Source organism: Nesoenas mayeri (assembly GCF_963082525.1).
Source record: "Nesoenas mayeri genome assembly, chromosome: 5".
NCBI classification, from domain to species: Eukaryota; Metazoa; Chordata; class Aves; order Columbiformes; family Columbidae; genus Nesoenas; species Nesoenas mayeri.
In genome coordinates, this window is record NC_137548.1 from 60,955,880 (window position 1) to 60,970,998 (window position 15,119).

The 15,119-nt window shown below is 38.9% G+C and overlaps 1 protein-coding gene across 1 annotated transcript in view; it reads right to left on the reverse strand.

Moving 5' to 3' along the window:
• The window catches only part of KIAA1549L (KIAA1549 like), a gene marked incomplete at both ends in the record, with an annotated part of 127,852 nt that overhangs the window by 50,528 nt on the left and 62,205 nt on the right, over window positions 1–15,119 (reverse strand). Inside the window, 7 exons of the mRNA XM_080345220.1 lie at window positions 3,146–3,317; window positions 4,730–4,881; window positions 6,436–6,495; window positions 9,465–9,627; window positions 11,989–12,122; window positions 12,855–13,074; window positions 14,603–14,715. Coding sequence (XP_080201346.1) covers window positions 3,146–3,317; window positions 4,730–4,881; window positions 6,436–6,495; window positions 9,465–9,627; window positions 11,989–12,122; window positions 12,855–13,074; window positions 14,603–14,715 — 1,014 coding nt within the window. The remainder of the gene's footprint in view (window positions 1–3,145; window positions 3,318–4,729; window positions 4,882–6,435; window positions 6,496–9,464; window positions 9,628–11,988; window positions 12,123–12,854; window positions 13,075–14,602; window positions 14,716–15,119) is intronic.

The window sequence follows — 15,119 nt, forward strand, 5'->3', positions numbered from 1 at the left end:
ATAGCCAGCTGCAAAATATTTATAGCCAGCTACAAAAGCAGCCATTAACACCAAAGTCAAGCTAGATACCATGTTAGATATCACTCCAATGGCTCTTTTACAGAATAAACAAACAAGGTGCAAGTGATACATCCTGAATTTTTCAAACACCAAAACAGCTTACAATAAGGCAACATATGTGTTAGAAGTATATACATGGAGTCCATACCTGATGTCAAAGACATACTGGCTCAGCAAGAGAAAACTGGCAGAGCTTTCAAAAACAATGAAGTTAAGCATGCTAATCATTATTATTTATATTAATAGAGCCATAAGAAAATGCTTCTCTTGTGCTCTAGAAATACTTTATCATAGTTAAGGTCAAATTGAATCCATCATTTCTGAAGGAGGGGAAATTATGAGGCTGGAAAGAGCTACTTGCAGATGTATTAATAAGGGCACTAGGAAAAGGGTACATTTCAGAAATGCAGTCGTGCCAAAAGCTTTCAGTTTCCATTTGATCAGAATAAAGTATCCTCATACGAATCTTCAACTTGTACATCCACAAGAGATCTTTCTGTGACACATCCCCAGTTCTCTCATTCCATTTCTTTCTAGAAAAAATACACCACAATCTCATAATGCTGAATTTTGGTTTAGCGAAATATTTTGTGGGCTTCCTTATGCTTTATCTATTTATTTTCCTGCACCACTGGTTGCTGGCATGGACAGGCAATTGCGAGAATCCCAGCGTAAAGCAGCCTTTCCTATTTCCCAGGGGACTAGAGCTTTCAAATGTCATTGAGCTTATTAGCTGTCAGAGGCACTCAGCATCTCTTAGAATCAGACTTCAAACACGTACCGTCTTGTTCAGCAGCGGTTACGAGAGCCAGCTGAAAGTCTGCTTGAGTCTCATTTCTTTGTAGACCTATAACTTTTTGCAAGGGCAATGTAGTTTGTTGGGTGATGTAGGAACATCACCATTAGGTACGTATCTTCTGCACTTGCATAATTCTAACTTACTGACTCTGAATACATAGTCTGTGAGTTAAAGTGCTGTGGAGGAGGAAAGTGTATCTGAATTTTATCAGATAACAGTAATTTTAAATTATTATAGACTGCTGTTGTGGAAGCATCAAACAATTGGTGAAAAATCATAATTATTCTTTCTAGGTGACCTTATGGCTACTAAGACAGACATTTAGGAATCCTGGTTTATATCTTTAATTCAATTACCAGCTTCCAATATGACCTTGATTAAGTCAATCCACAGTTCATTCAACAGAATAAGACTTCAGTGGATTTTGAAGCAAGCCTTTCATTTTGCTATAACTGAGACTCTTGCTTATAAAACAGGAACATCCATATTTTTTTTATTATTCGTCTGTCTTGTCTAACCAGACTATGAGTTCCTGAGGGCAGATGTCTTTTCTTACTGCATTTTGGTACAGAACTTTTCATTCAGCTATGAGAGAAGTTATAATGAGTAAAAATTAAGTGCACACAAAGTATTTTCTTTGAGAATACAAAGACAGCCTACAAATACTCTGTCCAAAATGAAAGAAATTATTTTTTCTGTAATAAGGTATAAAGATAGTTCTATCTCCTACATTTCAAACACTCTAGCTTCAGAATCTCAGTTACCTGGGGTCATCATTTCAATTTCTGTATATTCTCTTCTTACAATAGTCTGTGTTTATTTGACTTGTATGAAAATCTACAGATGAATAAGGCTGCCTTAGGACACTATGGAAGTACAAAGTTAAATCACAAGCAGAAGGTTCCATATAATTACCTAAATGCTCATATAAATCACAAAGTTCGGAATTACTGTATGTTACCTATAGCTGCTTTGGTAAAAATTACATTAAAGAAATATTATCATGGAAAACAAAGTTGTTCAGAATTTAAATGCTGGACTTTGCGGAAGCAGGAATGAAGATCCCTGGTTTCAGTCCAGTTAAGGTCAGTAACAGACCACGATCAGATCAAGGTGCAGGTACAGTATATAGTGCAGTCTCTGAAAATGCTATCAGACTTCAGTCTTCTAACTCAGTCATATGTTTATGGGATGATATGTCAATTACTTATTACAGTGGATCCTTCTTTTCCTGTCACTATTACATGTAATTATTTCAATATCACTGCTCTTTCAGACAGAAATAATGTCACCAGGGAGTCCCATTTTATATGCTGTTTAGCCAGTGAGGAGATCCAGTACTGAAATCCACCATATAATTTGCTTTCCATCTGGATAAATACCTTAGCAAACTGGAAAGATTCAGTCAGCTAAATTCATACAGTAAGCTGTTATTGCAGAAAAAAACCCTCCAAGCTCCATCACAGACATGTTTATGACTGTAGGTCAACTATACAGGAATACAAACAAACAAACAAACAACAACAACACAAACCAACCTGTGCCCACAGTCAGTAACTGACACAATTCAAACTGCGAAAATCTCAAAACTGAGAAATTCAAAACCACTTCTTCAAAACCACTTTACTTTTCAAGAATGGATTACTTTTTTGGCCATGTTATTCTGAATGATGCTACCATATCTTAAATCTGAAAAGTGTCCATACACATCAGTAGTTCTGCACAACTTTTCTGATTTGTGTCTAAACAATAGGTTTAACAATCACATGGTTCTTGGTGAAAATAATTATTTTTAAAATATAACCCTTCAAGATAGAAACAATATATGTTATTAGGAACAAGTCAAAATTAAGGGACATCTTGATAGTCCCTACATACAGTTCCACTTTACTTTAGGTCAAGTTACTTGAATGGCAATTTAGCCCCATCAGTCATTAGTCTGCGGTGCCATGGTTTTGTTAGCATCAGAATTAATTCTGACTTTACAGTTCCATGAAGTTGTTCAGCTCATAGAACTCTACGTGCAAAATTAGTTGTACAATAGAGTTTACAGTGACTGGCTAAATAAAAGTTGGTATATAGCTTTGATTTTCTATGATAAAAGATTAATCTGTCTTCCGTATGAAAAAGAGCAGCCTGACTTTAGCAGCTGCTCAAAAGTCCAGCAGAAATTTCCCTGTGCGATCAATGGAGGATTCTCACACCTACACTGGTGTTCTCACAAACAAAAAACCACTATAAATAAATAAAGCAGAGATTTAAAAAAAAAAAAAAATCAACTCTTACGATCAGCTTGAACTTGAATAACATAACCCAGTGTCAAGGCCATCCGCTGGGAGTCAACAGTACTCAAAATTTTGGCAGCTGCAGTGCCCAGCAAAGGTTTCCCGTTGTATAATGTATAGTATGTCAGTTCAGCTGGCTCCTTGGGTCCTGGAATGCGCTGGATTTTTACCATCTTTCAGCAAAATAAAAATAAAATAGAGAGAAAGAGAAATAAGATCTGTTTGTATTATACTATTATACAATGTACCAGAAGCTACTTGAAGGCCGTGCACAGAGGGAGCTCCTTCAAGACCCTACATAAGCATAAGCTCCATGCAAATATTCTTACAGGATCAGGGCTTCCTCTCTTCATAGCTTAGGCTATTAAGATTAGTGAGGACTGACTGCTTTCTTAATAATTTTTAAAAGTAATCCTAAGGTAAAAACCTATACTAAGAAAAGCATGCAGTAAAAATGAGGAGAGGATCAAATGTTTGGACATTACAGTTCTCTGTAAAGAGGGAATTCTTAAAATCTCTCATAAGATTGAAAATCATACTTTGCTGGCATATTGCAGTTGAAAAATTCTCTCACATTTTGCCTGTATACTCATTATTTTTGATCCCAGGCTGACAATAAAGAGAACTACGCTTCTACCATTCAATTCTGCAGAACACAAGCAGAATTTTTACATTGTACCTCCATCTTTCCCAAGAGTAGATGAAGTGTCAAATACCTCTAATGATGAGATGCAAAAGGAGTTTTGTGTATTATGTTATAGACTAAGATATGTCATGGAAAATTTTACAAAGGTTCACACTTTTGGCAAGTAAAAGCACATTTCTTGTTTTAAATTCTTTCAGTGGGAAAACACAAAGAATTGTGGGGAAATGAGAAAACTAGCAATTTGGTTCTATATCTCACAACAAACAATTTGTGAAAATCATCATGTAATTGAAAAAAAAAAGTCAATAAGTTCTTGTGCAATTTTTGAAGACAGATCCTCTTTGAACACCCAATAACTGGCATCAGTTGGCAAAATTAGTGAGAAACAAAATAAGATCATTTTAAAAAACTGAATGAGAAGTGTTGGCAAATAAGAGAAAGATGATTAATAAATTACTCAGGACTGAAATCTCTACTTCACAATGTGATATGTGGCCACATGGTTTGATGACTAACCCTGTACACACATGTTTTTCAACAAAAAGAAAAAACAAGTTCTAGCTTTAGTAAGTTAACTGAATAGTGAAAGAGCTAAGAAACTTCTTTTAATTTAAGAACAAAGCTCCAGAAATCTTCATTATACTGAGTACATTGAAATATATACATTGACCTCATCAACTTAGCAACCAAAGAGAAAATATTTATTAACACTAATTACCTAAGATGAGAGGCAGGCAAACATGGGTGAGTTCAGAAAAATAAACCCGTTAGTAATGCCATGCATTTTGCACTCGCTGCTTGGGTTTTAACAACAACAACAAAAAAGATAGAAAATCTCAACCCATTTACACAATTCTGCAGACAATTGAGGCAGGACACATGCAAACAAATCCCTTTTTTCAACACATATCTAGGTGCAACCGATGTCACGTTGACCACCTGCACAGTGTAGCTGCCCACAGTGGTGGCACGTCTGAACCGCCGTCCTTGCTGATGAGACATCATGAAGAGTGGGGCCAAACGCTGCTCCATTAATCTTGCAAAGCTCTGGTTGTTCAGCCCCAGTAATGCAATATCAACCCCTTGAATAACTGTGGGAATGGAGAAAAATCACAGATCAGCACATTTTAGATAGACAGATTAAGTAATGTGGTCTGCAAGACAGTTTGGGACTAACTAGCTTAAAACAAAAATAACTGGACTCTGTTAACCACCCCCTCAGTAATTCCCGATGGTTTATAACATGCTTCTATTTCAGCCCCTGCACGGTTCTTCTCAGATAATGTCAACTGTGTTTCAGAGAATAAAACCCTCCCAAAATTTTCTTATGCCTTTGGTTTACCAAAATGGCTCTCGGAAGCACCTAATCTATGATCTTCAACATAGAAAGTTAAAACTATCAAAGTTGTCTGTTTTTATACTTATCGTCAGATGCACCTGTTAACTAAACAACAGGTTTTCATCCAGTAGTTTTGAAATCTGAAGTCAGAATTTTGTACAAGTCTGTTTGAAACAAAGCACTACATGTATGAGAGCATTCAAAACTAATAAACATTTCCTAAATAAAAATTAATGTAAAATTAAAAGACTCTGAATTTACATGAAGTTCAAATAAGTGATATTGCGTGTTAATTTAACTCGTACAAATGTATGGGCTTTCAATATTATGCTAAAAAAATCTTTTGGGATCACCATGAGATTTTTGAAAAGGGTGTTTCCATTGTAATACCAATAACACTCCACTATAGAAAGTGCACAAAGGTCAGAAACGGCACATCAGGTTCATGGAGTCCAAAGGGGGAGGAGCTGTACCACTCCCTTCAGAGGATCATAATTTCACATATACTTATTTTTAATCTCAAACTCTCTCTCTCAGGTACCGAATCACACCAGCTTTTGGAAGTAGAGTGTAGAATTTAATCTCTTTCATGTCAGGCTCCTTTTCTTTTTTTCTCCTGAGCATTAAACAATTCCAGGTATAGACAAACTGATTAGAAAGGCTTTGGTATCAAGTCACTCAAAGATGTCTGGGGAGAAGTGTCTCTTTCTTGCCCAGTTATCACTTCTAAAGTCAAAAAGATTGTCAATGAGAATCTGATACCAGTGAAATAACTGGTAAAACAAATATTTTGAAGCCTAACAGCATTCTCTGCACCTCTTTTTACATCAACAGAAAGTTATGTACCTAATGCTTCAGGTGAAATATGCAAATATTTCTGGACCCAGCCAGAGTCAGCAAATCAGAACTTCCTTGGTTTAACACATCACCTTTCTTTCTAGATTATTTCTACAAGCCTCTTGTTTTCAGATTTAAATCCAAGTCCTATAAAATTAAAATAATTTTTTTTAAAGTCTATTTGTGTTTTAAAACTGATAAGATAATGCTACTCTCAGGAGTGCTTTTACTAAAGTGGTATAAATTCTAAGGTTGGCGTTGGACACAGGAGACACCTCTGTTCAAGATGACAAATCACAGTAATGCTCCAAAGTAGCTTTGAATACATTTGCCCAGTTTAACGTAACAGGAAGGTTCACTGGGCAGCCGCTATTTTTCTGTAAAATTACTGCACCAATGTGTTTATACAATCACACACTAAAAATTATTATCTGAAGTCCATAGAGAAGAGAAGGAGATTAAAAAGTACCTGTTATCACCCAGTAGTCTCTAGTTGACTCTGAAACATCAAGGTTTGGATACTCCAAAGCTTTAAAATAAAAGTTGAAATTATGTCATAATATTCCAACATCCTACACTTTATATGTCCCAAAACTATTTGGTTAACCAGACACCGATAAATAAAATTGAACTATGGGTCAGGAGGAAACCTAGAGGCATAATTTTCAGGATTACAATTTCTCTTCTGTCTGAAAAAGAACATCAAGAGCGCTGCCATACAAAGTAGAACATATATTTTCTGTCACCAAAATATTGGCTGGTACACTGTCTGGGGCAAAGCCAAGGATTGCCCATTACTGAAAATGATATGCAATGTGCATGTGTCTGTTATATATGTTTCTGCTGCTTTCTCTCTGTGAGTAATCTCCTGGGAAAAACAAGGTGACATTCTATGGTGATGCTGTGATTTAATCCTTACTTAACCTAGACCACCATTTCAACCTAAAATAATATTAAAATAAACCAGGATCAGATTCCACCAATCACAGAGTACATTCCACATGAATTACAAATGAGATTCACAAAACTGTGAACACACCTTAAGTGTGGTATTGTCACTCTCTCACTCTGCACCATTTAATTACTACCATTGGTGTTTACACCCGTGAGAAAGTGATGTTTGCCATTTTGATGCTCTTTGTTAGCTTTTCCGTCTCCAAAGTGCATTAGGCTGTAAAGTTCAATATGCTGCTAATTCATTATACAGCTCAGCATTTCTTCCAATAGATTTATGCAACACGGAAAGCATTAATACTTGGAACTTAATTCAGAAAATACCCGTGTTTTGCATGTTGATACACTGCTACTGAGTTACCTTGATTTATAAACTCCAAAGTGGCTTGGAACAGTAAACACAGTAAAGGATCTGGTTACACACATTAACTGCTTTTGAGGAGGTGTCCTGCGCTGTGCGTTTCCATCACAGACTGCGGAGGCTCTGGAGGAGCCGCCGGAGTCTACTGGGAAATAACATGCTCTGAGAACAGCAGCGATATTTGTTTGATAAACTGAAATGACTGCACTGCCACATGAGTGAGCATCAAACACTTCTCAAAGTAAACATTTTCTCAAGACTCTCTACCCGTCTGAAGCCATAAACACAACACGCACATCAAGTTCATGAGCTTGCAGCATACCTGCTGTGTGGGGAATAAAACCAAGAACTCCAGAATGAAATATAAGCTATTAGTAGCTAAAGACTTTATCGGGTCAGCTCATCATGTGCAGGGATCAGCAGACAACCGTGATACCACATGAGACTCTTACTGTGTGACAAATGCCTTCCACAGCTCCTGTCTACCAAGCACACTCCTGTACTGCCTTTGCGAGAAGCACCATTGTCCTTTTCCCGCACAATAGGCCTATTTGGGAGGCCAAAAGCTCAAGCCAAGTGCAGTCACCATCATTAAAACCGGCTCAGGCTTTGTCTTTGAGCTCCTGGATGCCCCATGAAGATGAGTCCTCCACATGGGGCGCTCTTGTGACAGGCTCACCCCTCAGTCACAGAAAGGAAGGAGCCTGTCTGATGATGAAAGGTCCACATCCCTCTCCAGGTGTCTGTGCACACCATTTGCCAATGGCCTCCCTCCACCTCCCCTGTGGAAAGACCTGATGAAAATGCAGGCCTGCCCTGAGACATCGCTCACCCTGTGATGGATTTAAAAGCACACACCAATGCAGTGCTCATCATCTGGCAGTTTCATCTATTTATTTCCAAGTATCTGATTCAGACAGGTAATGCCTCAAGAACAGACCCTCTCTCTTTTTCAAGAATTTGCATGATCACCAGAACTATAATGGTTGTGATCTCTGACCCATTTACCCCCTAGACAGCTCATTGTGCAAGTAACTGATGAAGAATAGTACACGCAATTGCTCTGCTGCTGGGCTGTTTGCAAATAAAATGGATTGACAAAAAAAAAGGTAACTTGTGTTTTCCCCAGTGCTTGCTTTCCAGCATCCTGGTTCTGCTTTTTCTTAGAATCAGAAAATGAACAAGCACATTAATAATTTTGCTTAAAGCTGCAAATCCACTCAGTTCTGTAGTCTGATCATAAAGACATATTTGGCTCCATCCTTAAGTGCCAAATTATTTCAGTTCTTGTGAAATGAAAAATTATTAACTACTCCATCACTGGTTTAGCCTTATGAATGAGCTTGATAGTTACCAGAAGCTTAACCAGAACTGGTGTTTGCACACAGTATTTCAAATTTAACAAGCATTTCATGAAGATTAACATACAGTGAGATCAGCTGAAACCTGTTCTTCCTTAACCAGAGTCCATCACTATGTATCGATGTACCTACCATGTCCAAATCTCTCACTTTCAGTGAACACTGATCTCCAGTGAAGAGATAATCCAGCTCCACAGTGAGCTTAATGTCACATACCACGTTTAACAAGCAGATTAAACAGAAATGCCCATAATAAAAAAAATTACCATGCAGTCAGAGAGCATATATGTCACATAGGCTGCTCAGACACACAACTTTCTCTCGCTCTCTGTCCCTCCGACTCCTCAAAACAATTGGAACTCAAGCAAATTATTGACGCTAAAGTTCTTAGACCACATTTTAAACTGAGGGCGAAGTTCAGCAAATGCTGAGTCTCTCACTGGAGTAAAGGGCTATGCTGAAGATGAACCTCATGTCCTGCACTAGGTTTCCCTAAAATGGAGAACTGGGCACGTTCTGTGTTTCATTTTATATAAAACTACAAATTTACTTTATGTGGAACCTGGCACAGGCTTTTTTTTCATTTATGACAGCATATATGCATTTTTCTCAACTATCTGCCAGTGTGTCTAGCAGCCAAAGCAAACACTGAAACCCAGAAATCCCACACACCTAATCCCCCCCACTTTAAAAAAGGTCAAAAGTAATCAGCAAACGCAGCTACAATCTGTGAGCTTGACAACAAAGCTTATGGCACTTGCAAAACAGAAGTCCAGTACTGGTTAATCTTAAGGAGCTGTGTGCTGGGAAGCACGTACTTACATTCTGCAATGGTGAGAGGTGGGTAGGTCAGGTAGAAACCCACCAGCTCAGCTGACAGTTGATTAAGAAGGTTGCTGGAAATAGTGCCGTTTAGAGTTGTGCTTTGATTGTTCACTACATAAAACAGAGAGACAGCTTGGGAGACATTGGAGGTGTTCAAAATCTGAAACAAAGGTAAAGAAATAAGTTGAAGCTGTGTTTCAGCTCAGTTTAAAACACAACAACGAAAAAAACAATCAAACTAGAGAAATGTTAGCTCAAGCAATGAATTATATACAGCTCACTCAACATGATTGTGTAAAACTTTACTTGTCTGATACTTTAATTCCTACTTCATCACACAGAGTTACTGGAGGGCAGCAGTGGACTGCAAATATTTTTCCCTGATTTTACCAGGAAATGTAAGGTGAGGAAGAGAATGCTTATCAACAAAACTGTCCAATGTTTGATGCAGAAGAATTAGGCTTGTATGTCTTGCTCTCTTTCTGCCTTCCTAGTGCAGTTTTCTAGACCTACGCCTTTTCCATATGAAATAAAGGGATATCATGTCTCTTCTGTTCCTGGCATCATACGATTACCTGCTGTCATCCCCACTTTAGCTCTTTGACAGTCTCTTTCTGAGCCCAAATCTGATGACTGCATTTAAGGACAAATTCTATTTAGCAAGTACTGGATCAGATCCTTAAACACCAGTTTTCTGCAGGAAGCAGAGAGGCAAAGGTGGGGCAGGAATGGAAAAAATATGTTTTCTCAGAAGTCTCATGCCATAGGACAAGAAGGATGGTTTTTGTCAACTGATGCTATAGGTAGAACCAACAGCATTCAGGAATGTTATTTAAATACCCCATTTTTATTATTTGGATCGCTAAGTAAAAACATAAAATATGGTATAATGAACTCAGAAGAGTTCAAGGTCAGACCAAAGGTCTGCTTAGCTGATGTCCATTTACAAGCAGCCAAGAGCAGATGATTGGACAATGAGCACAAGCCAAGAGGAGAGGACTCTCTTCCACAGTGTAAGGTTAGACCACAGCTATGGCCTGAGCCATAAATGATATGATGGGGTTTAAAAACGTTTGATGACTTTTTGTTCTATAAGTTTAGCCAATTGCTTTTTTCCCGTTAACTCTGGAAATCCTAGAGATTTTATTACCCACTGTGTGAAAGGATTCTTCTTTTTATTTAAACCTGAGTAGTTCTGTTATGGGAAACTCCAAACAATCACTCCTGATTCACTACACCACTTGTGGTTGGAGAGCCATGGCAAATTTAATTTCTCCTTGTGTGGACGTTGTTTCATGCCTTTTACTCATCTTGCTGCCCTTCCCTCTACTCTTGCAATGCAGCAACGCCTTCTCTGAATCGGTTCCATCTGCTCCAGAACTTGCCCTCCATTTGTAATTCATCTAAAACTCTCATATTATTTCCTGTTGCACTGATATAGTCCTTTGCATGGTACCAAAATAATTTCAGAAAAAAATTATCATGAAGATCACACCCTTGAGCCCCTTCCTTCCCAGTTTATATCTTACCTCCAAGACCTTCATTCCATCACTTCCTAAGTTGGCAATGCCCACAAAAACCACAACTACTACCTTCTTGTAGAGCTCTTTACAAAATTGCCTAGGTGCTTTGTGAGATCTAGCACTTCTGCCTAAGCAAATTAGCCACCACGAAGTTCCCTGCAGCGTCACAGACACAGCTATTGAAAAGCTTAATAATCACTCTACCTGCTGCAGTACATCACCTCTTGTCATGCACTTTTCTGCCCCTCCGAGCTCCTCGAGTTTGAGCACAAGCTCACAAGAGGCAATGCCGAAGTAACTAAGCAGAGCCCTGATGACCAATTTTCTCCTTCTGGTAAGTTACATACAAAATATTCCGAGGAGCACAGGTCCATACATAGAGTTTTATGCTAACTCAAATACATATCATAATATCACCCTGAGGATAACTTCTTTATTCCTGAAGTATTGCACAGAGCATAAGGGTGTTGGCCCACTATACATATAAAGGTCTGCAAAAATCAGACCCTTAACAGTGATTTTGGATCTGTATGGAACTGGAATGTACATACCAAAAAAAAACCAAACCAAAACAGAAAAACACACACAACACAACATCTATATATTTTAATAGTTCAGATCTTACAAACGGCTATGCATGTCACTGTCTTTATACCTGAATAGCCTCACTGAAAGCAATTAATGTGTCAAAATAACATATTTGGCAAAAATATGCATTTTTCAAGAATATTTTATGTAATTTTATTTGAATTACAGTTAAATTACTTAACTTCAAAGAGTAAAATTCAAATTCACTAAAATAAAAGTAACAGCCTTCTATAAATCATGTGTTTAAAAGTTTTCCTGCAATAAACAAAACACCCTTATTTCAGATGAAAGCATAAACTTAATTCCATAGTGGCTTATCAGAGACATCATGTTGAAATACAAGTATGCACGTAAGAAAGAATAACCCAGAGAGTTTTGCAACAGGCACTGGCAAAGCACCAACATTGTACCTGAACTGTTAAGTTGTTGCTGGTATTTAAGACCTTTCTTTCAGCATCCTGAAACGCTCTCTGTAATCGTTGCTCCATGGTCTGAACAAACTTGCATGACTGTATATTGTCTGTTTGACCCACAAACTGCAGCTCTGGAAAAGGAACAACTTATTTGTATGTGGACAAAATACTCTTGGTCGCATAACTCCTGTAAAGTCTGGCAGCAAAATGACCAATTTGCAAATTAAGCAGGTGAAAATAGTGGCACAGAGAATCAGTTTGTGTCATTTAAGCACCATTCTAAACCAGCCTAAATTAAGATAAAAAATAAATTGCACTATTAGAGCTGATACTCTCCACAAACAAATGGAAATTGTTTCTGCTGTGATACATAAGATCATACGAGCAGTTTACTGGTCAAATACTTACTCAGAGCCAGGCAGTAAGTGAAATCATTCTAAAACACAAGTTATACTCTTAAATCTTGCAGGTCATTGGCTTTTACAAGATATAATCAATCATAATATTGATTCTCATTCTGTTAATGCTATGAAAAAAAGATACTTATTGCAATTACCCAGTTAGTATGTGTCTATAAACATGAAGGACACATAAGAAATCTTTTTTACAATTGAATATGCTGTTGCACAGCATTCTCTGCCCTTTTGCAGCTTATACTGTTTGGCTGCATTGCAACTGCTCTGCTTTGATTCTTGTAATGGTACAGAGGGGTTAAGCAATGACCCTGGGCTAGGCTGCTAGGAAATAAGTCATATCCAATGGGTCCAGAAATAAAAAATATAGAGAAAATATATATATATATACATATATATAAGGAACACACAGGTTACCACACAACCCCGGGTCGGCAGGACCTCGCTCACCTGTTTTCAGCTGGAAGTGGTAGGCGGGAAGGGGCTTCCACGGCAAGGCCAGCGCCGCCACAGACTGGAGATGTGGTACGTGCTGCTTTATGTCTGCTGTGGCGTTGCTAATACCATACGCAAGAAGCCTTTCAATTACAGCAGCCGGTATAAAAACCAGTCTCCCCCGTGTAACGTAGTAACCAACTGTTACGTTGTGCGATTGCTCCAGGATTTCAACCTAAAACACACAGGGAAACACTTCTTTTTAATTTTGTTGGCAGCTCAACCACTATTTGATGGGACTTCTCACTGTGAATATGGCCCCCTTGCAGGGTTTTCTATCCTGTAATCCCCTATAAACTCTACAGGATCAGTTAGTGTCACATCAGACATGGTATTATAATAGCAGAACAGCTCAGAGCGCTTTAGACCCAGCCCATGCAGCATGTGCTCCAAACTGAAGCAGTGCAGTGTTGCTACCAGAGCTCACATACCTCTAATTTAGGCTGGGACTTAATTCATAAGGAAAATGTCCCAGTATCCATATGTGAATGTAAAAATATAGAGAATACAGAGAACATCCAGCTCCTACTTCATACCTGCAGTTCTCTGACTTTGTACATGTGTCTGTCATTGAAGGTTTGGAGACAAGTTTTCAAAAGACAAAAGTTTCCAATATTTGATTCTTCAACCTCAACTGTCTCTTCTATGCTATTTTTCCCATACTGTGCCAAAAGGTTAAGCTATCGCCAATATCAGTAGCAACGACAAACAACAAAAATGAGCACACTGTGAACCAGAACAGCTGTTGAGTTTTACGTCAAATTTCTGCATTTTCCAAAATATTTAAGCCCTGAAACAAGCCCTCCACACTAAATTTTACCTGGTTTCCTCCATCAGGAAAAGGCAGCTTCTCTCAGATTTACAAGAAGGTGAGAGAATATGTCTGAGAATTTCCATCGCTGCTCCTGACACTCAGGAATATGCAATTCTCAAACTGACAAACATCATCTGAACTTGCAGCAATAGAGCGTGAGCACAGAAGTCAACCTGATGCCCTCTATTTTGAGCAAAATAACATTTTTCTTTCCTAGTAGCTTGGTGACTATAACTCGTAACAGCCTTGGGCTCCGCACAAACCCCTGCCTAAGTGCACAGGAATCTGCATGGCAGATGAGAGTGTCCTAGCAGCCCACCTCAGCTTGCTCTTACACCCAGCAATACAGAGAAGTTTGTGCAATTTAGCTGCGAAGTGACGAACACACCTCCCTCATTTATTTTCAATACGATGTGCTCTCTCCTTGCTCAGGAGTTTCTTCCCTATAGAAATGTACTTGTCAGGTACTGGGTTTTCAAGCCAGGGAGCAAACTGACAGCAGTGACACCCCATTTACCAGCTCTACTCTTGCAATTGATCCAGGCTGAGCTCAGCAGCACTTGGCTGACGGTGAACAGGAGTCAGTCCTGAACTGCAGCGGGATGAGGAAACTGTTGTCAGTAGGCATTTCCCAGAACATACCAAAAAGAAAGATGCATTTCTCCCTTCTGCTTCATCAAATAGAATGGCAAAAGCGTTTGAGTTGTCCTTCTATTTTTAGAGCCTGGAGTGGCTGCCATCTATGCCTGCTTTCCATAGGAAAAGCTCAATACTCACTTCCAAGAGGCCTCCTGCATCCAGAGACAGTACTGGAGCTGCAGCCGGCCAGGATTCTCTTAGTGGGAGAGCTGTTTTGGTGAGATGATGCAGGCAAGCCACGCATGCTTACCTGAGCACTGACATTTTGGTTGAAAGCTTGTCTCAGCACTTGGTTGAGTCCTTTTCTCACACTCTCCTTGAAGGGATTGCTGATCAGCATCCTCCTTGTGTTCAGAAAGAGAACTGTGGAACAACAAAAGCTACATATCAGTTTGAGACATTACCATGCTATTACTTGCATTTTTAAGTTGTCTTTTGTTGGGCTGCCTAGATGGAGATCATCAAAGCAACTGGGATTTGCAGCAGCTCCAATGGCAGCAAGAACTGCAGGGGCTCAGTAGCATCCCCACGTTCCCTGTTCATCCCATGGCAATAGCCCATTGCTTCCAGACTGAGGGCTAACAAATGCAATCTCTTTAGCAACAACAAGTCTCTGCATGCTGCCTTTTGCGAGGGAAGTTTGATGCCATAGGATTGCCCACAGACAGACTGGTGCAGCATTCCCAGGGGACTGAGCTGGTGCTGCACAGGCAGGACTATGTAAATGACATGTGCTTCACACCTTCATGGCAAGAATTAAATAAACA